The sequence below is a fragment of the Sinohyriopsis cumingii genome, chromosome 8 (assembly GCF_028554795.1).
Source record: "Sinohyriopsis cumingii isolate HCF-2022 chromosome 8, ASM2855479v2, whole genome shotgun sequence".
NCBI lineage: Eukaryota > Metazoa > Mollusca > Bivalvia > Unionida > Unionidae > Sinohyriopsis > Sinohyriopsis cumingii.
In genome coordinates, this window is record NC_142968.1 from 59130010 (window position 1) to 59157927 (window position 27918).

The 27918-nt window shown below is 36.4% G+C and overlaps 1 protein-coding gene across 8 annotated transcripts in view; it reads right to left on the minus strand.

The window, feature by feature from the left end:
* LOC149793622 (uncharacterized) overlaps positions 1-26605 on the minus strand; it is a 40411-nt gene extending 13806 nt beyond the window's left edge. Inside the window, exons 1-4 of one of the 8 annotated variants that reach the window (XM_089967596.1) lie at positions 26478-26605; positions 13289-13516; positions 7287-7425; positions 2597-2730 (exon numbers count right to left, since the gene is read on the minus strand). In XM_089967596.1, coding sequence (XP_089823722.1) covers positions 2597-2730; positions 7287-7425; positions 13289-13491 — 476 coding nt within the window. In that variant the 5' untranslated portion in view covers positions 13492-13516; positions 26478-26605. Of the gene's footprint in view, positions 1-2596; positions 2731-7286; positions 7426-13288; positions 13517-15329; positions 15426-17467; positions 17545-18522; positions 18644-18691; positions 18805-18982; positions 19229-26477 lie in introns of those variants that run through there. The other 7 variants (XM_089967595.1, XM_089967594.1, XM_089967593.1 and 4 more) reach the window with 7 other exon arrangements.
* Positions 26606-27918: the final 1313 nt, after the last annotated feature.

Here is a 27918-nt window from a genome sequence, read left to right on the forward strand (position 1 = left end):
GTATGTTGTATACATACTGATTAAATAACAAGTTTATTTTTCAATGCAATGGAAAAACATTCTGTTAAATTCCAGTGTTTGAAATTGATTCAAGTTGATTCATCACTGCAAGCTGACACAAGTTTGCAGAAGTTTTAGAGATTCCCCTACTTGCCAAAGCCTGCATTATTTGTACAAGCTAGTGCAAGCAACTTTGTTAACTTAAAAGAAAGATCAGACAAGATCATCATAATAAGCTTACCAAAAAACTTGCAACAAGTGTTCTGCAAGGATGCATTTTGGTTTTGGTTAAAGCAAAATTGTGATATTTTGAGAACTCCTCCATTCTGGAACAAAAGAGCTGTTTCTGAGCATCATGCAGATAGAGTCTTGTATGTAAATAACTGCACTGATCCATGTCAGTCTGTGTCATGTAGATAGAGAATTGTATGCAATAATCTGTACCTATCCATGTCAGTCTGTGTCATGTAGATATATAACTGTATGTAATTATCTGTACTGATCCATGTCAGTCTGTGTCATTTAGATACAGAATTGTATGTAATTATCTCTACTGATCCATGTCAGTCTGTGTCATGTTGATACAGAATTGTATGTAATTATCTGTACTGATCCATGTCTGTCTGTCATGAATACACAGAATTGCATGTAAATATCTTTACTGATTCATGGCAGTCTTTGTCATGTAGATACAGAATTGTATATGAATATCTGTACTGATCCATGACAGTAAATGTCATGCAGATACATAATTGTATGTAAATATCTGTACTGATCCACTGTCAGTCTATGTCATGTAGACACAGAATTGTATGTAAATATCTGTACTGATCCATGTCAGTCTTTGTCATGTAGATACAGAATTGTATGTAAATATCTGTACTGATCCATGTCAGTCTTTGTCATGTTGATACAGAATTGTATGTAAATATCTGTACTTATCCACATCAGTCTGTGTCATGTAGATGCAGAATTGTATGTAAATATCTATGCTGATACAATGTCAGTCTGTGTCATGTTGATACAGAATTGTATGTAAATATCTGTACTGATCCATGTCAGTCTGTGTCATGTTGATACAGAATTGTATGTAAATATCTGTACTTATCCACATCAGTCTGTGTCATGTAGATACAGAATTGTATGTAAATATCTGTACTGATCCATGTCAGCCTGTGTCATGTAGATACAGAATTGTATGTAAATATCTGTGCTGATCCATGTCAGTCTGTGTCATGTTGATACAGAATTGTATGTAAATATCTGTACTTATCCATGTCAGTCTTTGTCATGTAGATACAGAATTGTATGTAAATATCTGTACTGATCCATTTCAGTCTGTGTCATGTAGATGCAGAATTGTATGTAAATATCTGTACTGATCCATGTCAGTCTGTGTCATGTAGATACAGAATTATCTGTACTGATCCATAACAGTCTGTGTCATGTAGGTACAGAATTGTATGTAAATATCTGTACTGATCCATTTCAGTCTGTGTCATGTAGATACAGAATTGTATGTAAATATCTGTACTGATCCATTTCAGTCTGTGTCATGTAGATACAGAATTGTATGTAAATATCTGTACTGATCCATAACAGCCTGTGTCATGTAGATACAGAATTGTATGTAAATATCTGACTGATCCAAGCCAGTTTGTGTCATGTAGATACAGAATTGTATGTAAATATCTGTACTGATCCAGTGTCAGTCTGTGTCATGTAGATACAGAATTGTATGTAATTATCTGTACTGATCCAATGTCAGTCTGTGTCATGTAGATACAGAATTGTATGTAATTATCTGTACTGATCCATCTCAATCTGTGTCATCTAGATACAGAATTGTATGTAATTATCTGTACTGATCCATCTCAGTCTGTGTCATCTAGATACAGAATTGTATGTAATTATCTGTACTGATCCATCTCAGTCTGTGTCATCTAGATACAGAACTGTATGTAATTATCTGTACTGATCCATCTCAGTCTGTGTCATCTAGATACAGAATTGTATGTAATTATCTGTACTGATCCATCTCAGTCTGTGTCATCTAGATACAGAATTGTATGTAATTATCTATGCTGATCCAATGTCAGTCTGTGTCATGTAGATACAGAATTGTATGTAAATATCTGTACTGATCCATCTCAGTCTGTGTCATGTAGATACAGAATTGTTTGTAATTATTGTACTGATTCATGGCAGTCTGTGTCATGTAGATACAGAACTGTATATAAATAATAATGTGACTAGGTGGGACATGATGCTACACGTTTGCATCATGATGCCCAAGTGCTAGACTTCATTATAAACTGGCACAAAGCAAACACTGTAGCAATATAACTAAAATTGTTAACGCTACATTAAAAATCTAAACCACACATGTACACACATATGTGATGTGATTGATTTCATTGAAAGAGAAGTATTTAACAGTGATGAAAAGGATATTATATCTAATGAAGGTAATCCTTCATTGATATCTTCAAGAATTTAAGAGAACATCATCAAGGTACAGAATAATGCTTCAGCTGACATTTTCATGTTAAGTGGGCCATAACACAATGTAAATTTGAGTGACTTAAATGATTACCCATTACAAACTATTACAGCATCAAACAATTCCCTGCAGCTCTGATCCCTCTCTTTCACAGGGCAATAGGTTACCTCCCATGAAGTAAAATTATCTCCCTTCAAAGGACGAACTGTCTGGACTATTGTCTGAAACTGAAATACAGTAATTTTCATCAGTGTTAAGTCCTGTTTACATGACAGAACTTTAAAACTAAAGTAATATTAACTGAAAATCAAGTTTTTGTAACAAAACAACGATCAGATTTTTGAATTATAAGGGGAAGCAATATCTAGAGCATGGCTGTCAAAAGTCACGAGTTATATATATTACACAGTATACAGCAATTACTTTTACTTAATGATGTAAAGTATATCCCTGCGGAAGTTCCATGACATTAGTTTTGACAACAAAACATGTCCCTATTACGTTCCATGATATAATGTTTCATAACAAAACATGTCCCCCATAGAAGTTCAATGACATTAGTTTTCATAACAAAACATGTCCCTGTCAAAGTTCCATGATGCAAGTTTTCACAAAAAATTATGTCCCTGTGGAAGTTCATGACATTAGTTTTCATAACAAGATATGTCCCTGTTAAGTTCCATGATGTTAGTTTTTATAACAAAACATGTCTCTTTTGAAGTTCCTTGATGTAAGTTTATTACACAATATATCCCTGTGGAAGTTCCATGATGTAAGTTTTCATAACAAAAGATGCCCTGGAAGTTCAATGACATTAGTTTTTATAACAAAATATGTTCTGTTAAGTTCCATGATGTCAGTTTCTATAACAAAACATGTCCCTTTTGAAGTTCCATGATGTAAGTTTATTACACAACATATCCCTGTGGAAGTTCCATGGTGTAATTTTTCATAACAAAATTGTCCCTGTGGAAGTTTATGACATTAGTATTTTTAACAAAATATGTCCATGTTAAGTTCCAAGATGTTAGTTTTTATAATAAAACATGTCCCTTTTGAAGTTCTATGATGTGAGTTTATTACATAACATATCCCTGTGGAAGTTCCATGGTGTAAGTTTTCATAACAAAACATGTCCCAGTGGAAGTTCCATGATGTAAGTTTTCATAACAAAACATGTCCCAGTGGAAGTTCCATGATGTAAGTTTTCATAACAAAACATGTCCCAGTGGAAGTTCCATGGTATAAGTTTTCATAACAAAACATGTCCCAGTGGAAGTTCCATGATGTAAGTTTTCATAACAAAACATGTCCCCATCGAAGTTGCATGATGTGTACGTAAGTAACCTTTAGTATAAGTACTTGCATCCTGGACACCTGAAAATACCTAGCCTCGGATCCTAAATTTTTTAATCATGAATCATGTGGACCATTATTAACTAAACCTGATCCAAATTGTTTTCAAATACCACAATTCCTGAGAAAACATATTTTTCTCAAGTAGTGATTTTATACATACATAAAATAAAGTGGCAATAAAAGAATAAAATGAACATGAAATATGTAAGAATCATATTCACACAAAATCAAATGCACTACCATAATATTTGTATTATTCTGGATTCAAATGTGCATAATAAACTGCCCCAAAATGCATTTTTTAAAAATGAAAATCACTGCAGCATAAAATCTAGTTCACATGACCTAGTTTTGGCAATATGGTGTTGTGTTCATTAAGATGCTTCTACAGACCAAGCTGCATAACTCTGCTTGTAACTGTGCCTGAGAAACTAATCAAAATGCAAAACTTAATAGCAATAAATCAAGCATGAAATTCAGGTCACAGTTTACGTACATTTTGTAACATGGTGTTCTACCCATGGCACCATGATGCACATACACGCCAAGTTGCACAACTGGGTCTAATAATGTTCCCAAAACATCAATAAATGCAAAACATAATTGAAACAACTGGAAAGTGAGCTTCACGTCAAAGTGATCTACATTTGCAAAGATGGTGGTGTTCCCAGCAAGATGCATAAACACACCAAGTTAAATGACTCTGGTTTAACAATGCCAGAGAAACTGACCTAAATGCAGAGCTTGCCAAAGTGTGATCTATTCATATACTGTATATATGGATGGATATGGGTAACACTATATTCCCCCTTGAACATACTGTACATATGAATGAACAAGGGTAACAGTATATTCCCTTGAACATACTGTGCATGTGGATGAAGAAGGGTAACACTATATTCCCTAGAAACTGCTGTACATTTGAATGGACAAGGGTAACACTATATTCCCCCTTGAACATAGTGTTCATATGGACAAGGGTAACACTGTATTCCCTTGAAACTATTGTACATATGGATGGACAAGGGTAACACTATACACCCTTGAAACTACTGTACATATGGATGGACAAGGGTAACACTATTCCCCCTTGAACATACTGTACATATGGATGGACAAGGGTAACACTGTATTCCCTTCAAACTACTGTACATATGGATGTATCTTGAATATACTGTACATGTGGATAGACAAGGGTAACATTACATTCCCTTCAACATACTGTTCATGTGGATGGACAAGGGCAACACTACATTCCCTTGAACATACTGTACATATGGATGGACAAAGGTAATACTATATTCCCTTGAACATATTGTACATGTGGATGGACAAGGGTTAAGCCACCCTTATTCAGTTTGCAAGTGATGATGTAAAATACAGTTAGCAGTCACTGCCCTGACTTTTGATAATGTACTGGTATTCAGTCAGAGAAAATATGGTCTCATCCACAAACAAAACAAGCCTTGTTTTTAGAAGTGAACGTCAAAGCAGTTCTAATGCTGTAAAATCAAAAAGGTGAGTTTGTAAACACAGGCTTAGAAGTGAAATTCAATTTTAAAATATTAGGGTTTTTTTAAGTTTTTTTTCAAAGGTTTCAAATTTTGTACAACATTATCTCCATGTTGAGTATAACATTTATGAAAAATCTGATCAAGTATGCTTTGATTTTGTTTCTAAATACAGTGAAAATAAAGACAAAATGAAAATTAATAAATAATTTAAAAAAATAAATACCTGCAGGTGCTAAAAAATTTGCATGCTTTCTTTACCGCAAAGCTAGCCTTATGAAAATTGTGTAACAAAAAGCATTTTTGTGTGGTCATTTTCCCTCCCACAAAACCAGAGAAGTCATAAAGCCACATTTTATGATGTTATCAAATGACCTGGGAAGGTGGCCTGTTGCTGCACAGCTAAGGTCCCCACCTGATCGAGTTGAGTCCTTTGGGATGAAAGATCTCTCTGGTAAATATCAGAGAATGTGGACTCAGATTTCCATCCCAAGGCATGGATAAGGTCAGTTTGAGAATTGTTCCAGTCAAAGGCAATGCTGGTGTCAACCTCATGAGCTGAAATGTGTAACAAATTCATCTGTGTTGGAGTTATTTCTTTATATTCAGAGCGAATAATCCACTTAATTCAAGATGAGAGCATCTGTGCTGTTGTATCATCCTGACCCTCTCTGAGAAGTAAAAACAGGTGTGATATTACTCGATGCAATGGCTCTGTCTTATTAGTGTAACACTTCAGGGCTTGTACTGGTACCTGTAGATGGCCATGAGTGGAAATGTCCAGTGTAATCGGTGATTTCAGTACAAAGGACTAGTTGCCTATGGATGGAAACCTGTTCTTGGCAATGAAAAAAGGAACCATCATAAGTGAAACTGGCCAGTCATGTCGGGCCTGTGTGTACTTCAGGTCCCCTGCAGGGGCATTTATTTCAATGATTTTGTCTGCAGTCACCAATGTAATAAGGAAGCAGGTCTTGTATGAAAGGAGAGGCAAAGATGCATTTGAAATTGGTTAAATGGTGTTTTGGTCAATCAGGTTAGTGCCCATGATAAGTTCCATTTGGACACAGGGCCAACATTTATAATGAAAGTTGGAAAGAAAGTCAAGTAAGTTTTTGTTTTGTCCAATATCTTCTCTTCCATGATGACAAAAGGTGTCAGCGATTGTGGAGCGATAACCTTTGGTTGTGCTTGGTGCTAAATTTTTCTCATCGAAGAGCCAGAGAGGGTATTAGCTATTTCAGGTATAGATGTGTTCTTGTGTCCACCATTGTGTAAAGAGTTTCTATTTGCCTTCATACACTTTCAGAGTGGAGAACCTTCTTGCTTGAGCAATTCGTTCCATGACTGGTTGCAAGAACTGTCTTAGGGCCTGTCTGATATGATCCAGATGCACAGATTCAATGGGTTTGGGCTGGGTGTGAAACATCCACTGTCATGGTTGTTTGAAGATACAAGGGAAATTCATTACTTTTTGTAGAAGTTCCATTGCAAGAATGAGGAGGTCGTTCATCCACAATTTCTCCAATCTGAGTTGAGTAATGAGAATGAGGCAACACATTGCTTCTCATGCTTTTTGTATCAGCTTTGGAGTCAGAGGTGTTGGAGGTTAGGCATATGCATTGAGGCCATTCCAATCTATGGGTAGTACCTCAACTGTCCAGGCTTGGGATCTGGGACTAGTGAGACAAAGGATGGGAGCTCAGAATCTGACCTTTTCCCAGCCATAATAACTGAAAAAATCCAGTTAATCCATAACCTAATTAACTCACTGTTGATGCAGAAAGCATTTAACATAAAGCCCTTTTTCTTTAGGTGGAGGTGAATACATACATGCATGATTTAAATTTAGAACTGGTATAATTTTAGTGTGTGTGTGTGTGTGTGTGTGTGTGTTGGGGAAGCCCTCTGACCTTAATATACTGGTAAAGTTTGTAGTGTGTAGCATAATCCTCCAGGTACTGGAGCACCTCTTCATGACTGATAAAAGATGGGGGACCTTTCTTGAAAGGAAAATCTGGGAATGCCATCACCTCCTTTGGCAGATTGGTTCTGAAGATAGAAATTTGACTACCTGTATATAAATATACAAACATTATGTAGACAATAATGTATCATTCTGGGTGACTTCAGTTTCTCAGCTGACAAAAAAGGGTATCAGTGACCTTTTAGTTTTATACAAAACATGTACAGTAATAAATCAGTTGTGCAAATGACACTTTTTCAGAACAACAAGGTTTCCCAAAAATACATCACCTACTCTGTACATATTTATGTTGTCTGGAAAGCTAAATATATGGGTAAAACCATATCTGCAGGTTAGTTCAGAAAATCTAAGTTTTAATGAACCATTCTTATCATCATGTTATTTTTTATATTAATGCAACAAATCCTGCTGAAATAGGGGTGTATAGATATGAAAGAGAAAAAGTTCCTGATTCCACAGTTCAAGTACAATAAAATGCCATGTATAATACTCGGCCATAAATAATATTCCAATATATTTGGGAGTAACAAATATGGCAACATTGTACAATTAAACATCACTAGCTTGTTTCCAGATCTTTACTAGCTGAGTAGGTATTGCTCATTATTGCACAATACCAGACAGAAGTAACAGCGTGTTGTGTAAATGTATTGTCATAAAGATTTCATACTTACATACACAAATGTCATTTTTATTATTATGTACATGACTATAAAATTTGCCTGTCAATGATGTATATTTATTCCCTGAGGCACCAGTTCTCAGCTTATTTTAAGTGACAATAATTTACCAGATCAAATAAAATGTATTTATTTCGTAGCAACAGTACCTTGGTTGCCTGTCAAAGGGGGAATTTTATGTGTTTCTGCCTCACCCCACCAGCTGTAATGATTCAAGATATAGAGATTTGCTAAAAATGTAGGGGGACACTTACAATTTGGAGTGTGAATTTTGTTTGGGATTCCTCTAAGTGCAAAAATGCAGCATGCCTAGCTATTTGAAAATATTTCATAATGTTCAATATATACTTGAAATGATTACTTCATATTAATTCAAGATGGTAATTTTTAGTTCTCCATGCCAGAGATATGATTTCCCCTGAGATGCCTCAACTGTAACCATGCATGTGTTACATGGCAATAATTATCTTTATTGTCTGTAAATATAAGGATTTTGACTTTTACACAAACAATAAAAAGCCACATCATCCAATCAAAATAAAGAAGTTAAAATCTGAACACTCTAACTACGTGATCGAGACAAAGGGGAGCACACAACTTGAATGGACTGATAAATAAGCAATTTTCCAGTGACGGTCCATGTTTGCACAAATACCTTTCACTCAAATACCCCTGTAATGGCTTCCCTCTTATACAATGTCATATTTTCGATGTTAAACTTACAAACTATCCCTTTTAGATCAATTGTCACCACTGTTTTCGGTCGCTGTACAATGCAACACACAACTGGTTCATTAGCATTACATACTAAGGGAGGCAACTCATGAAATGTAATAGATGTCGCTAGGACAAAGCACCAATATAGCTGTTCGATCCACCAAGGTATAGATAGGATTCAGAACCTTGGCTAGCGAAGATGGTTTGGGAATGAATTTAAATACATCTTAAAATGGAATCGTTTAAATCTGTACCTACTTTGAAGGAGACAGGTAAAATGTAATATGTCCATGCACAAGTGGTATGATCCAAGAAAAAACAGCATGTTTCTCACTGCCATAATTAATTTCAGACATTACTGGTCATAGCAGAGAACAGTTGTGGAGTGACAAATTCAATGCAGGACTATGCATACATGCTGCACAGAACTTGTTGGTCTAGGTACAAGACTGCAACTGGATATGTGTGGACTGCTGGGGTAGTTTATGTACATGACTCCCTCAGACATAAGCATTAGCAAAGCAAAAGGGCATGTTAACAAACATTTGTGCCATGCATCATTGCAATCTTCTGTCTTCACATCTTTATGTAGATTATTACTGTTTGGGTAGGACCTATTAGAAGGATGCTCTCTCTGATTAAAACTGATTTTGACAATCAGCTCTTTGAAAACACTATGTTTTCATTGACTTCAAAATATTTTAGAAAACCTATCTTTAAACTGTTAAGAAACCCAGTTTGTAATAGTTTTGTGTTTACACAGTAAACATTATTTAATTTCAATTTACAAGCATTTTCTACACAAGTCAAACAATCTTGTGAGTTTGACCAGATGTCAAATGATACCAGTTGGTTGCAAAAATGTATAAAAATTCTGTCCCTATTTATAATGTGCACAGCTTAATTCTGAGGGAATTTTTTGAGAATAAATATTTGAAAGTTTTACATTACGAAAGCCTTCCACACTTGTGCATTTGGGACCTATGATCATATAGGAAAACTTAACAAAGAATTCAAATGAAATTATCTTGCATGAGAGGCAAATGGAGAATAAGGATGATGGATATGAAGGGGGCAGAGATTTCATATCAATCCAAGTATGGTAGCCTTTCATCTAAGACTCAGGACCATAAACAAAAAATTGTAACCACCAACTTTGCCAAGATCTTCAAATGAAGAGGGTCAAATGGAGGGCTGGGGTCAATGAATATGACATGATAGGGTAATATGGAGGGCTGTGGTCAATGAATATGACATGATAGGGCTAAATGGAGGGCTGGGGTCAATGAATATGACATGATAGGGCTAAATGGAGAGCTGGGGTCAATGAATATGACATGACAGGGCTTCTTTTTTACAATCCAAGTATGATAGCTATCCATCCATTTGGTTGATACTTTTATGACCATACTGAAAAACCTTCAATAAACTGTAACCATTGATGATACTACTGCTGTTGCCAGAATAAATAATATCCATGCAATGCTTATGCCAAAGTTGGTTATGCTTATGCCAAAGTTGGTCATGCTTATGCCAAAGTTGGTTATACTTATGGCAAAGTTGGTCATGCTTATGCCAAAGTTGGTTATGCTTATGCCAAAGTTGGTCATGCTTATTCCAGAGTTGATCATGCTTATGCCAAAGTTGATTATGCTTATGCCAAAGTTGGTTATGCTTATGCCAAAGTTGGTCATGCTTATGCCAAAGTAGGTCATACAAAATCAGCAGTTTCTTAATTCTGACAACAGACCTTCACTAAAGAATTCCTTGACCAGAAGAACAACAGGCAAATTTAATTTATCCCTTATGTATACACCAATCGCTCATATAGCCCCCAGACTTTTAGCTTGCCATATATATATATATATATATATATATATATATATATATATATATATATATATATATATATATATATATATACACACACACACACACACACAGAGGGCTGGCACAAGCTTTGTGCAAGCAACATGCTTGCACAGTTGAGCTGTTACAGAGGGTTGCCAAGAGAAGTTGCGCAAAAACAAAGACAAGGCAGCTAAAATGAAACAAAACCTTAGTTTCTTCTTCATTTTTTTTGGGTCATCATTTACATCAATTTTTTATGAGCTTTCTTATCAGCAAACATTTTAATGGGGGGAGGTGCCAAATATATGTTTTACAGAAAGTGCCATATTGCATCAAGCTGACCCTAAATTCACCAAGCAAAGGAAATTACTGATTTAGCTAACCAACATTCAGTAAAACCCTTCCAGATTTTTAAAAGAAAATGTCCTTCTTTTAAAACTCATTCCAAGAAATTTCCAGGACAATTAGACACAAATTCATTCAAACCCTTCCAGGTATTATTCAGTAAAAGTGATGATAAGCTTCCACCTAATCAAACATATCTCAAAATACCTCTTTTTCAAAAATATTTGATGAAATTTCAGCTTGATGAGCACAAAATTAAGACGTAATTTTGCATTTTCATCTGCCATTTATTTAGTTTAAAAGTGTCAATATAATTCCCCTCAAATTGAGAAAATAATTAAATCTTATATATGTAAGCCAACAATATTTTGCATACAAAGAGTTTTAATAAAATCCTTCAAACAATTTATGAATAGAAGCAATGACAAGAAAATAGTTTTTGTTTTGTTTAGAATTTTCCCTAAATTTAACAAAGAAAAGAAGCTGAGGAAAAGCTACTACCTTTTTGCACATCTAAAGCATCTATTAAACCCCAAAATACTTCAATAAAATCTATTAAACCACTCAATCTAACACATTTGAATGCACTTGTACACCAACCACTTAACCTAACACATTTGAATGCACTTGTATACCAACCACTCAATCTAACACATCTGAATGCACTTGTATACCATCCACTTAACCTAACACATTTGAATGCACTTGTACACCAACCACTTAACCTAACACATTTGAATGCACTTGTACACCAACCACTTAATCTAACACATTTGAATGCACTTGTACACCAACCACTCAATCTAACACATTTGAATGCACTTGTATACCATCCACTTAATCTAACACATTTGAATGCACTTGTATACCATCCACTTAACCTAACACATTTGAATGCACTTGTACACCAACCACTTAATCTAACACATCTGAATGCACTTGTACACCAACCACTTAATCTAACACATTTGAATGCACTTCTACACCAACCACTTAACCTAACAAATCTGAATGCACTTGTACAGCAACTACTCAATATAACACATCTTAATGCACTTGTACACCAACCACTTAACCTAACACATTTGAATGCACTTGTACACCAACCACTTAACCTAACACATTTGAATGCACTTGTACACCAACCACTCAATCTAACACATCTTAATGCACTTGTACACCAACCACTTAACCTAACACATTTGAACGCACTTGTACACCAACCAATCAATCTAACACATCTTAATGCACTTGTACACCAACCACTTAATCTAACACATTTGAATGCACTTGTACACCAACCACTCAATCTAACACATCTTAATGCACTTGTACACCAACCACTTAACCTAACACATTTGAATGCACCTGTACACCAACCACCTAACACATCTGAATGCACTTGTACACCAACCATTTAACCTAACACATTTGAATGCACTTGTACACCAACCACTTAACCTAACACATTTGAATGCACTTGTACACCCACCACTCAATCTAACACATCTGAATGCACTTGTACACCAACCACTCAATCTAACACATTTGAATGCACTTGTACACCAACCACTTAATCTAACACATTTGAATGCACTTGTACACTGACCACTTAACCTAACACATTTGAATTCACTTGTACACCAACCACTTCATCTAACACATCCGAATGCACTTGTACACAAACAACTTAAGCTAACACATTTTAAAACACTTGAACACAACCACTTAAGCTAACACATTTTCATACAATTGTACACCAACCACTTATGCTAACACATTTTAATGCACTTGTACACCAACCACCTAACACATTTTAATGCACCTGTACGCCAGCCATCTAACACATTTTAATTAAATCCTTTATGTATCTAGGAACAGCCAGGACAAGGTTGATTGACTGATTATGAATTAACAACATGAGCTACTGGCCATGTACGATGGAGCAATGACAAGCTTGACCGATTTTTAATTAATATTGTGTGTGACCAGATGGCCATGTATGATGTTGCCATAACAAGCTTAGTTGTAAGATCTGACAAACATTGTCAAAATTTTTCTTTTCCAAATTTGTTCAAAAGTATTCAATAAGATTATAAAAATGAAAAAGATGATTAAAAAAAAAGATGATACAAATTAAAAAATCCTTACTGCAAATCTACAACATACTATTTACTAGTTTTTAACCAGCAATGTTTCACAAAAGTTATTTAAGCATGGGAGATGGAATGGAAAGCTCTTACAACATTAGATGTATTAAAAGACTGACAGATGGGGGCAACCAGAAAACCTCCACTCTTCGATGAAGTGTAGGTACAATAATAAAACTAAATACCGTAGGTTCTTGTACATGCTGGAGAATACAGGAAGTCCATTTTCATCTTTCCCAATCTTGGTGGTGAAGATCCATGTCCCACCCACTCGATGGTTTTGTTCAAATGCCACTGCTTGAAACTGCTCAGGTCTGGCAGTCAAATGGCGAAGTGCACACAATCCTGCTGCTCCACCTCCTATTACTGCTACCCTCTGTACCATCATCAGGTTTTACTTTGCAGCACATCAACTGAAAAGTATGATGAAAAGATTTAGTGTTTATGTGATGTGCATCCTTCCCTTCCTCTGTCACTAAGATAACATCTGAGACCTCCAAAACCATTACTGCGAACAATACTGGAACTAATGGTAAGGAAATTGTTTTTAACCACTCTGGGATTCGTAAACCTTTACATGTATGAGACATATATTTCACAGACATTTGCAATAATCAATCGGATATTTTGTTACCTAAAAATCTTGGTAACATCATGTGGCATTGCATGATTAAGTGAGGCTACTTATCTGTGTTGATACTGATGGACAATTTGTGGGTCTGATGTTACCTATTCATTAAAATGTGCAGTTTTGCTGCATGCAAATCTTTCCAGAGCAAACCTGCATACTCTTTACACACATACCAGAAATTGGTAACAGCCATATCTAGCACAAAATTCAAAATGGCCACATGACAGAGGTTTGTGCTATTCCATGTGGATTTACAAGTCACCAAACATAGGATTTCTTCCAGATATATAATGTACATGTCACCAAAAGAACCCTTCAGCCAACAGTAGCTCCACAGCCATGAGAAAAAACGATAAGAGTATACAATGTATATTGTTGTGTGCAGCCAAAATTTCCTGCCGATTTTTGCAGCTTTTAATGAATAGGTCATATTAGCCCTTAAACTGAAAATCAATATCATCATGTGTGAGGGGCTGATTTATTGGCCTACTACTGGGGCAGATATATTTTGAGTCTACCACCAAAAAAAACACATCTTCATACTGCAGGTCAAATTCAGTTTGATCTTCTTATTCTGTGAAAACTCTTGGATATATCATCAATATTTAACACAAAAAAAACAACGTATTATCGTTTACATCTATTCACTGAAAGTTTTGTCATGAAAGGAATTCAGTATCAAGTAATGAGTCCAAAAGAGCCAAAGGGTCACATGTTTATGTGACAAAGATAGTCAAACTGACAGGTAACATCTCCATTGCCTAATTTTTATTCATTTCTTTATCTAGCATTAAATGATGTCATATTTGGTTATCATTTAAAAAGGTAAACACATTTTCTGCTAATTTTCTCAAAATTGTCAACAAAACGTTTTACTAAAACCAACTCATTACTGTCAAATGGTCACTCTTTGGAACAAGTGGCTAAAGTATCATCACCTATTTGCTACTACACATACGGTTATTGGTAGTTTACATCCCTGACTTGTTAGCTCCAGCACAGTCTGAAATGGCCCCTAACCTGAACACTCATCACCAGCATAAAAAGGATGCCATTAGATAGTACAAAGATGGTTGGGTGTTGCCAATCTATGTGCAATAATTATATATATATATATATATATATATATATATATATATATATATATATATATATATATATATATGCAATTGTTTCTGTGTGTCTGTATTGAAATGTGAATAATATTTAAAAAAATAGAGTTGCAAACCTTGACAACTACAGAAAGATCAAGAAACTACATCGTGGTCACCATTTTGTTCTCATATTTAGTAAGTTAAGTCCAAAATATGCTACTTTGTCATGATGTAAACAGTTCCCACACTGAGGTACAAAAGACAGTTACCTCCCTCTCCAAAGAGCATTACATACAACACTAAGTGATATAAGGATGTGTTGTGATGTGATTTGGATTTTTAACATAGCTTTAACAATTTTTCAGTCATATCGCTATGATATCTGCAATGTGGCAGTTTATAGTGATGTCTAGCACTGGGGCATCATGCCGCAGACATGTAGCATGATGTCCCACCCAGTCACATTATCCTGACACCAGGCCAACCAGTCCTAACACTAACCTCTTAATGCTGAGAGCCAAGCGAGGCAGCTGTTAGTACTGTTTTTGTAAGTCTTTGGTATGACTCGGCCAGGGATCGAACCCACGACCTCCCGCATCCAAGGCGGACGCTCTAACCACTAGGTAAAAAGGAAGGAAATATAATGAAACTAATGCATACAAATTATTTAAAGATACACAAAGAAACAGAAAATAATAATAAATGTGAATCACTGCACAGACAAAAACTAACAGTTTTCCTTAAGGGGGCAGGGACTAGTTTTATGTACAAATTTAATGCCACAATTAGCAACCTAGAATAAAAAATCATAAAAAATCAAATGCACAACTGAGGTCAAAAAGGTCTATATTTTTGGATACCTATTATAAAACAAAGCATAAGAATATTATCCACTTTACCAAAGAAGTCAATGGCACTTCATAGCAGAAGAAATTTATGCACCCTGATCCCAAATTTCTACCTGCAATTTTCATGTCCAAAGGTCATTTTTGACACCATGTGATGCTCACAGTGCAAACAAAAGCTCTTTTCCTTGAAGACAATTCAGCAAAACAGTGTGTACTAAACAGGCTGATGCAACTGAAAATGGTTGTCATCAAGGTCATTTCTGAGATATTCTACTTGCTCCAAACCCATGTGTTTACTGCTATAGGAGGCTAGCTCTTCTTCCTAGCCAACTATTGGTATTTCACTATCAACCTACTGTAGAGTGACTATGGAAGGTGTACATACATGACATCAATTTCAAGAACAACACAAGCCCAAAAAACCTAGTTCACAAATATATTCATAACTTTAAATAGTAAACAATAATAACTGAAAAGATCACACCATAGCCTTACAAAATTTGACAGGGGACATCTTTAAATAGTAAACAATAATAGCTCAAAAAGTTACACCATAGCCTTAAGTTAAGAAATCTGAAGGGACAATTTATGAAACTGGACCCTGCTACTTAACACTAACCTCTTAATGTTGAGCTACAAGCAAGGCAGCTGTAAGCACCATTTTTATAAGTCTTTGGTATGACTCGGCCTAGTCCTACAATGTAAGACACATCACCCGATATTTTTTTTTGGGGGGGGGTAGGGATGGCACTAAAACAAAAATGTGCTATGTCTTACATTCTAGGACTAGACTTGCCAGGGATCAAACCCAAGACCTCCCACATCTGAGACATAGGCTCTAACCACTAGGCCACCAGAGCAGTCAGGGTCATATTAAGTAAAAAATCTTTGGTATCAAAACTGGGGGTCAAATAAAAAATCTGGGGGTCTCTGAAGCACAAGTAAAGTAGTGATAACAACGTAACTAGAGAGTGCTCCAGTCAGGCCAAGTGTCACCATCTTACTATTTTAGTACACAGAGTGTATCCCTCTTTACGGGCTCCCATTCTTTTAACTCTGATTGGATAATTTCATGATTAGTATGAAAAGATGTGCCAAAAAAAAATTATTTGGCTTTTCTTTTAAACTATATGTTATTGGTAAGAATTTGATATGGCTCAGAGAATAATTTCATGAAAAGTCCAAAAAATGTGTGGATCATGGAGGGTTTCATGTGGGAGAGGTTTTATTTAGTATCTAAATATAGAATGGGCCAAAAATATTGTGGTACTTATCTTTGTATCATGGGAATAGGGTTGTATTATAACATGCCTTCTGTCTCATCTTTAACATAAATGTGTCAGTTCTCTCCCTTGAGCACCTGGTAGAGGTAGCAACCACAGAGTTTGACATTTTATCAATAAAGTACAAGGAAATCTGTGACAACATGCAATCAACTTATCAGTATAATAAATATACATAGATTTATATTACATTAAAGTGATATATTGTAAGGTACTTTACTGTCAAAACGTCACATCCCTTTGGTAGCAGCTATATACACAACGAATATAAATATCGCTGCAACTGCTACCTGTAACCAGCAGTTTGTTTTTATTATTACTGCTACAAAATAGTATAAAATCTGCTTGATACCTTTGGATATGAAATTAATGTATTAGTAAAAAAGATTAATACAAATTTATACTTGTATCTTCACAGATGAGATGTGATTGTTTTCTGTTTCAAGAATAAGACCCCTCAGCCTGTAATAATTTAAAAGAAACTTTTGAAGTTTTTAAGGTTACTCACAGCTCAGGCTGTTGTGGCATCCAAACCCCCTGCATAAACATCTTCATTTGTCTGTGATTTTATTGTTATTTTACACTGTTTAAAAAAATAAGTTCATATTGTTATGACAAAAAAATGCCAGCACAATCAAACTATGCAATAGAGCAACTGCAAAATAAATTAAAAAATAAAAATAAAAAGTACATATAGTATTGTATTTAACTTTTCACAGGAAATATTAGAGAAGAATAAATATTTTATGTAAACTTTCAGTCATAAAAACAATATTTTTAAAACAAATTCTAATACAGGTAGGCATTTCAAAGTTATAAATACATGGACTGTCTTGTTACAGTGTCCTTATAGATTTCTTTTGAAAAGTAAGGAGGTAAATTATTCCAATCCCTTTTATTTTTAACTTTCACATGAATAAAACATTAATAAAAGCAAGCTTTACACATAATTTGGCTTTTGGATTGGACATACACTCATAATTGTAAATTCTGAGTAATTAAAGCTGCAAATTCTGGATTGGCTGAGGCATATTTACCCATAAATTTCCTTTTATATACCACATACATTTGTAAAGTATGCCTCAAGAACAGTCTGGTTATATACTCTAGTGACTGCTTCATTGATTAACCTACCAAAATAACTTTCTATTACGGGATTTGTTTTCAATATAAACACTACAAAAAAATGCTCACTTTTTGGAGAATTCTATGTTTTTGTTTGTTTGTTTGCAGGCAATAAAATAAATTGTTTGCACTTGCTATGAGCAAAGACCATGAAAAGGAGTATACTTTATTTGCTAATTTGTTATTTCTGATGCTCTGACCTTCGCAAAAATACCATATTTACTAACCCTAAATGAAATTTTAAATATGGCCTGTTATCCCTAAATGAAGGTAAAGGGAAACGCTGTTTAAGTGAAACATTTAGTAAATTTGCACTATTATTTAAAATAAGTGTTCATTTTTTATGTTGTTTTAACTTTGTCACCAGAAATCATATTTAATTCAAAGAGTCACGTAGCAGCAGTGTTAATATACAATTTATTTCATTGCATACTTTACTTCTATTGTGTTCCGTTTTTCCGTTTCGTATTTTAGTCATACCGCTAATTAACCTGTATTAACATCTTCAACTAAAATCATGTACAAAAACTAGGTTTTAAGATTTAGCTGATTTTAGGCGCAGTCAGTATATCTATGGTAGGAATTAATCCACGGGTCACAGGTTTACCATCTTGCCCAATTAAGTCCCCCAGTTCCAATTTGACGTCATGTCCAAATTCGTTGTAATTGGATCGGAACTATCTGAATATATCATACTTCCGCTTCCGTTGCGGCCTTGTACAGGTGATTAACAACATGTATAATATGTCGTCCTAGTTTTCCTAATAACAGAATTATTCGTCTCACGAGCTGGTTGTTAAGAGAAATTAAATATAAACTGTATACGCCTGCGACATGAATACTTTGTATTTTCCGTTCAATCAAAATCAAGAAGAATATTCATAATACAACATATCACCACATAAGTGTCGAACCTTCCTATCATCTATTTCCATAAACCAACAAGAAGGTGGTCTACTATTTCCAGTGTTCAGTGCTTGCAGCGTCTATGCTGTGATCACATGACTCGTATACATTTGATAAATGTTGCATATTGGAACGTCCTGGAGATGTTAATGGTCACGTATAAAACACCTGGTCGAATCGTCGTTCAATCTGAAGACATGTCCTACACATAAGACCTTGACGCTGATATTTATGTTTTGGGCGTCAGCACTAAAACAAAAACATGTGCTATGTCTTACATTGTAGGACTATCTGAAGATTAGGCCGATAAATCAGCTCTCCCCGTGATAATGGCGATTTCGGTTTAAATATCGAACAAAAGTATCAACTGAGATCTGATGGATTGATTTATCTATCTGAAGAAGACGGGTAGTCAGTGATGCTGCCAAGCCCCGTGATCCTACTACTTTATACAAACACATCAATTGCTGATGCCTCAGAAAGGGAACCTTTAATGATGTTAAATGGGAAAGAAAACGAAAAAGAAAAAATACCCCACCCCCCAGATAGACCGACATGATTCGGGCTGTGACTTTGACGACATCTCCGCGCCGAATACAAATTAGGTGTTCACATGTTGTTCAATGTACGATCGTTGGGGTGAAACAGAATGTCATAGAATTCTGAACTCTGGTAATTCAAGTTTCGCATACTGAGCTATTAACTGTGCATCTCGAAAAAGTTGCGGTCTTAAATACTTTTTTCCCTTCTTCTTTTTGTACCTCAACCTCTGTGAACTCCTCCATGACTATTATATTGTGTCCGTGACAAAGCTTGACAATTTTGATGTAATTTACTGAGATAGATATGTATTTTTTTAAATCTAAAAATCGAAAACAAAAATATTACCACGCGGACGTTTTTTGTAAAGTATTTTACTTCTTGTTTTGTAACAATAGTTTACTCTGATGCAGATTACATAGTCTGGTTTGAAATCGGGGGAAAACAGCTCTGGTGGCGAAAATATGGTTAGTGCGTCCGCCTAGGATACGGGAGGTCGCGGTTTCGAACCCCGGCCGAGTCATACCCAAGACTTATAAAATGCTACTCAGACTCTCAGCTTTAAGAGGACTGGTCGGCCTGGTGTAAGGATAATGCGACTGGGTGGGACATGAAGCCACTTGTCTGCGGCATGATGCTCCAGTACTAGACATCACTATAAACTGCCACACTGCAGACATCATAGCGATATGACTCAAATTGTTAAAGCTACGTTACAAATCCAGATATCACACACACATACACACACACACACACACACACACACACGCACACACACAGAGTCGGGAAAATTGGTTTTCAAGCTGACGACGTTTATTTTCGAGTCGTCTGCAGTACAGTGTGGCACTTGATCATGTCATGAGTCTTGTGTTAAATAAGGTGAGACAGTTATTGACACAAATGGGGAATTAACATTAGGCTGCCATTGTTTTTGGGGAGGGAAACGCATTTTTGCTAGTACAATATGTTTGTTCAATAATACTTTGCAGATCATAACACTTTAGGAGAACTACATTTACCTCGCATATTCAGCCATCCCAGGCCACAACGTATTAGCTAAAAAGCTAAAGAGCTATCTGCCCACCTAGGTGGTAGTTAGATAGTCCGATAAATCAGTCCCCCCTCCACCTGTATTGATACTGATGGACGATATGTTGGTCTGATATGACCTGTTCATTAAAATGTGCAATTTTGCTGTATGCAGATCTTTTCGGAACAAACATGCGTACACGTTGGACACATACCGGTAATTAGTAACAGCCGTATCAAGCGTGAAACTCAAAATGGCCACATGACAGATGGTTTTGCTATTCCAGGTGGATTTACAAGTCAACAAACATATGAATTGCTCCGGAAATATAATGTACATGTCACCAAAAGAACTATACATCTGGCGGTAGCTGCACAGCCATGATAAATACAGGTAAGTGTATAATATGTACACCGATGTGTGCAGCCAAATTTAGATGCAGATAATTGCAGCTTTTAATGAATAGATGATATCAGCCCCTCACTCAAAAATCAACATCAACACGGGTGAAGGGCTGATTTATCGGCCTAGTAGTTGGATAGTGTGATTTTCCCATGACCCAGGGACTGGTGTTCAATCGCGTGAATCCTTTAGTTACTACTGGTACACTTTCTGTATGAATTTAACTGCAGGGATTTTGGGAGGGTCCATGTGTATTACGACTGGGTAAATATTATTGAAGAAACAATTTACTATAATAAAAAAAAATTGTTTCTTCTTTAAACAGGTTACTCCATTACAATACCTTTCGAGAATAGGTAAGAGGTGGAGAGAGATACATCACCTCACCCCTCAGAGAACATATCCGGTCCTCGAAGGTATGTGAAACAGGTTTTCGATAACCGGACTGGAAAATAGACTCCATTTGTCGGGGAGCGGCTTCGAAAGAAGAAAAAACCCAAACATGCCTCTCGCAAATCAAGCAGAAGCTGTGAAGCCGCGACCTTGTGAAGTGGTCGAACAACCCGGGAAGTTAACCTGTTGCCCCATGGCTATATTAAGTACAACCATACCGATCTGAGCCGTGTAGGATGAACGATCTACGAGATAAAAGCTGGAGAAGTGGACTTGGATGTACATCCCACGACATGGATAATGACAGAGAACATTTTCGCTAGATGCAATGTTTGTGGCTACTGTCCTAACTTCGTGAGTCGAGATATGAAGCAAACTCATTTGGTATTCTGTTATTTTCCGATATCCGGAAAGAATAATTCACTTTATCCAGGACGAAAGTGTCTGATATGTCGTCCTTTCTCTCTGCGAGGACAAAAGGATTCGTGAGTGAGACTTCTTGTCGGAATTGCATGTAATTCGTGTCCACTGGCAGAGCATATATTTCGCTGATGTTGCCTTCTATTCGTTAATGTAATGAGGAAACAGGTTTTATATGCAAGGCGATTTAATGAGGCTCTTGAGATTGGTTCACACTATGTCTTGTTCATCCAGGTTAGTACCCAAGATGGTTTCGACTTTGGATAATATGAAGTAGCTGTTTGAAGTATTGATGGCTGTGGTATAATATGTTTTTGGGCACGCCATTGTGTAAAGATTTCCATTTCACTTCATACGCTTTTTAAAGAATGCAGGGGGAGGCATCTCGCATTAGCGATTTCTCCACCACTTGTTGCGAGAATTGTTTGTTCCTGATGGCTTTAATCTTTAAAAAATATTATCCTGACGTGGCGGTTCATCAGCCGTCATGACTGAGCAGATGAGAGACTATCTCGCTTTGCCTGGAGATTTCTGTTGCGAGAGTGACGAGGTCGTTCATCCACGATTTTCCCATTTGAGTGGGACAATCAGGATTAGGCAACACTCAGAGGATCTTGCTTTCTGTATCACCTTTCGAATCAGAGGTGTTGGAGGGTAAGCGTATGCATCCACACCGTTCCTATATTTAGTAAGAGCATCGACTGCCCAGTCCGGATCCAGGACTGGTGAGACAATGGTTGTGAGTCTGGCATTCTACCTTGTCTTAAATATGTCCACTACTGGTCGATCGTTTCGGGCATATGTTTGAGTGAAAACGGAGGGAGGAGGAGGAGGTCATTCCGTTTGTATTAGTTGATCTTTCCGGGGAAAGAAGAACGCTAATACATTTAGTCTGCCTGGAATATAACGAACGTGAGTGTGGATTTTGTCGTTGAAGATACCACGTTAGAAACTCTTAAACATCAACGAGATGATTTGGGTTCTACCTTGACATTTGAGATATCCACCAATGAAAAGCGTTCAAAATGGCATTGATCTCGAAAATATTGATAAGTAATGACGAACTTGAGGTGGCCACACTACACTAGCTTAATGGTATGATGGAAGAAGCTGTGCCCCTCTCACCCTATCCCCACAGACATCTGCGCTCGCATCCGTTCAGATTGTGATTTCTGGAAGTTGTACTGCGGATGTATACCCGACGTGAGCCAAGCGAGGTTATCCCTGTTGTATCGAACCCTTTTCTTGGCAGAATTGTAATTCACATATATCTGTGAACAAGGATGTTCTATCTATTCGATACGCAATACGGAATATACACATTTGATTACCTCGACTAGTGTCGTTGGCAAAGTCGGCTCTTATAGCATAAGAACAGTGTTGGTGCTATGGACAATTCGATCTTGAAGATCAAATCATCTTTTTCCATCAAATCTACATGGTGCCTTTGGAGCAACGATTGGAAAATTAACTTTGCAACAGAGGGATACACAACTATGGACTATTTACGCAGCGGTTGTATTGGCTAACTTCTTCCCATTCCTTCGCCGAAATTTACTGACAGTAACAACAACGGTAGCCACGTCAAAAACAGTCACAACTCTTCCAGTCAAAGCAACCCATCAGACTCATGGAATGTCGTCCTCTGACATAGGGTGACTCCTCAGACACGAGAACCATCGCTCTATGAAATAAAAATAATAATGAGGACTTTGTATTGCGCCCAGTCTTTAGTAGCTCTAAGCACTTTACAGCATTAGATAACACCTATAACATGAAAAACATATATAATATTATTGCAGAAAACAATCACCGTGGAATTAGAAAACATAAAAAAACATGCTGTAAATATTTAAGGTAGGGAACATTACTAGGTGTTTAAGTTTGTTCTTGCAGTCGAAATTAGTGAGTTTTGAGAGCACTCTTGAATGGGATCACTGTGTCTTTGTGTCTAGTGGGCAATTCATTCCACGTTGCTGGGCCCTGGCATGCAAAAGAACGCTGTCCATATTACTTTGTTTTCATAGTGGGAATAATGAGTATACGATTGTCAGAAGAGGAGCGTAAGTATCTTGCTTGTGTGTACACATGGGTTAGGTCGGATAGGTATGTTGGACTAGAGTTCATCATTGAAACGTAGCGCAGAGAATATATTTTGTGTTTAAATGGATAGCCAGTGAAGGGTACAGATCAGCGGGGAGGTATGCTCTGATCATGGTATTCTAACTATGATCTGAAAAGCTGTGTTTTGAACTTTTTGAAGTTTTTGGAGTAGATATTGAGATGAACCAGATAGAATTAAGTTACAATAGTCCCGTCTTGAAAGTACTAATGAACACACAAGTGTTTTAGTGGCATCAACTGAAAGATATTTTCGAATTGAGCTGATGCGTCTCAGCTCAAGATATGCAGACTTGCATATGTTCATGACATGTTGGTGCAATGTGAGAGTACTGTCCAGAGCAACACCGAGATTTCGTACTGATTATGTGAATTTAATGTTGGTGTTGCTGATATTTATTGTTTAAGGTAAAGGATGTGAATGAGAAAGTCTTTGTGTTGTTGTAATCAGAATGGCCTCAGTTTTATTATCATTCATCTGCAGCTTGTTACATGTCATTCATGATTTCACATTAGAAATGCACCTCTCTACACCTTGGATGGTAGCATCATCTTCAGTTGGGTGGCTAGATATGTATATTTGTGTGTCATCAGCGTACAATCGGTGAGACACTGGATGATGATCTATGACACTTGAGAGCGGCTGAGTGTATAGAATGAAGAGAACAGGTCCAAGAACAGACCCCTGTGGAACTCCACAACATAGATCAACTGGGTTGGAGTGTATTCCATTTGCAGACATAATTCGTGTCCTGTTGACCAAGATGGACTTGAACCACAGTAAGGCTGCATCAAGAATGCCAAATACATGCTGGAGACGGTGAAGTAATATATCATGGTCTATTGTGTCAAATGCTGCAGACAAATCAAGGAGGATGAGGATTGTAATCTTTCCGCTATCCAAAGCAGAGAGAATGTCATTAACCACCGACCCTCGAGAAGCTACTGGCAAGCTTTCTCACATACCCACGTTGGCCGAATCCGAGACTCGAACCCACGCATACAGAGGTGAGATGGCAGTAATCCGTAACGGAGAGCACTTTTGTCCACTCGGCCTATAGTATAGTCAAATGCAAAGATAAGGGATGCTTTAGAAAGTTAAATACAAGGAGGCAGCTAAATATGGCTGGTGGTCTACATAACTTGGAAATATTAGATCAAAGTCTTACATTTTATACATTTTCCCTTGAACCCTTTACTATGATACCAAGAAAGTGGTTACAGATTTAAACTCAAGATTCATTAATTAATAAAATTTAGAAAACTAAATTACCAATTGTGGTAGAATAGATAGATAGATGTTATGTGTGTTCAGAAAGACATGTGAGTAGAGAATATGAAAATATTCCAGACTGTTCATTTTGGGCATGATAATAATATTTGGCACTAAAGATTGTGTCGTTATTATTATTATTATTACCAAAATATTATTATTATTATTACCAAAATACATGGTAACCTGTGTTACTGTCTTCATCATAAAAAGCTGCTTATGGCCAATACAGGCATTCTTACCTTTTTTTAGAGACTAATTTTCAAGGTGGTTTACAAGAATTACTCTTTTATGGCAAACATCATGTGAAGAACAAACATCTGATGTTCAGTTTCTAAGTTTTATACATTATCCACTTTTCCTTGCTACTAAATGTCAGCTGCATTTTAATTTCACTGCATACAGACTCCAAAGACTGTGGACAGCAATGTATGGATTTTTTTTAATTACAAGTTATTCTTTCACTGATAAATATTGCAGGATACCTTATTGAAAGGAATGGAGCATCACTATCGCTATAATTTCTTAACAGAGTACCATCCCCTTTCCCACCTGCACCGAAATGTGCATTACCGATAGCTCTTAAGCACCTGCTTCTTAGTTACGTAAACATAACATATGCCAATGGAAATATGAAAGAGTAGCGTTCAAAATAGGACAATATTAGTGTTGAATAATGTCATATTTAATCTTCCTTATATTCTAACATACAATATTGTTTCATTTATAGCAAAATCTCGCGGAATCATTATTATATCACAATGGGTCTTTTCTGTTGTTTTATATCGCGTGGTCCTTTGACGTGTGACTTAAAGGTAAATGTACAACGCGAGATCTAGATCACGTAACCATGCGATGCATAAAATGGCAAGTTACGGTGGCCAGTTTGTGAACATTGTAAATATCGATAGTCGTCATCCAAAACAATTGTCCAAATGTATAAAAGAGGCTGAACGTCAGAGGACTCAGGCTACGCAGTTGGTAGAGCACCAGACACTTAATTCAAGGTCGAATGCCTTTGGAAAACAGGTCTTTGCTTCAATTTTGTCTGCATATGTAGCTAAATAAAGTGATAAGATTGTCGTTACTGAGCAATTAACCAAGCAGAGAGCTCAACTGGCAAAAGGGCCTCCATACAACGTGGGATGAGTGCTATTCTTGACACACACACACACACACACGCACACACACACACACACACACATATATATATATATATATATATATATATATATATATATATATATATATATATATATATATATATATATATATATATGTAACATGGTGGTGCAAGTGTTCACTAACCTTTTCACCTCGAACTCCCGCCCATCCAAGACAAGTCCAGATCAGGTCGTGTAGTACAGTGAGTACATGAATTGTGTCAAAGACGAATCAAGTTCAGGCAGAAAAATAGCTTTTAATTTGTCAGATGTGTTTTCTTCTAGGTCATGATCAATATTTATTGTATTCACATATGCTGACTAATAATACACGCCGATCATACATTATGTACATCACTCTATGAGCTGTTATTTAACCATGCATAACAGATTTATTATTCTATTTCTTTATGAATTTCTTAAGGAGTAATATGAATTCACGGGGTATTACTTTCTACTTTGATGTGTAAGGGTACAAGGCGCACATTTCAAGTAAACTGAGTCGTCACGCGACCAATCTGGTGGGTTTTAGTACGAGTATCAGACCGTGGGTTGTAACCCCGGCCGAGTCATACCAAAGGCTTACAAAAATGGTACTAACAGCTACCTCGCTTGGCGCTCAGCTTTAAGATTTAGTGTTAGGACTGTTCGGCCTCGTGTCAGGATAATGTGACTGGGTGGGACATCATGCTACGTGTCTGTGGCATGATGCCCCAGTGCTAGACGTCACTAAAAACTACCACACCGCAGACATCGTAGCGATATGGCTGAAAAATTGTTAAAAGCTACGTTAAAAATCCTAGTAGTTAAAAATCCTAATCCCACACATAAACACAGTTCGCGTATCAAAGAAGTTATAACCTTGCAAAAGTCAGATGTACATAGGACATACTAATTATAAATTTAAAAAAACAGCCATTTGAAAGGAACAGGTAAAATAAATAACAGAAAAGCAAATCAAGATCAAATTACGGGAGTACAAAGAAAATGGAAAAAGGAACAAAGGATTCTGAAAGAGAACACTGAATCAGAGAAGACATCAAAAAATTTAATAATGTGACCGGTTTTTGTTATTGCATGAGCTGTTATCCCATTCTATGTTGAAATAACCCTTCCTACAAGTACATGAAAGTACAGGTATATCTTAAAATAAAGTTCCCACAAGTACATGAAAGGATACGTGCATTTTAAAATAACTCTTCCTAAAAGCACATGAAAGGACATGTAACATGGTTACTGCTCCACTGACCATGACACAAAGGCATGGGTCTGATAACATGAGGATAGAATTGTCTGAGAAGTGGACATGACCTACCTGGAGAGAGGATACAAATTATTAAGCAAATATATACAACTATGAAGAAAATAAACTTTTGAATCAAATGATGGAACAAATTATTGCCTATTTATGTATCCATTATCAATAGTCACGTAATATTGAAGGTCTGCAAATAAGGAATTTTGATCAACTGTGAAAAAACTAGATAATCTTATGAGTTAAATGGACATTATCGGGGGGTGGGTGGGTGTATGCATTATATGGTGAGCTTTGTAATTACTAGCCCACTTATTTTGTGCAACATTAA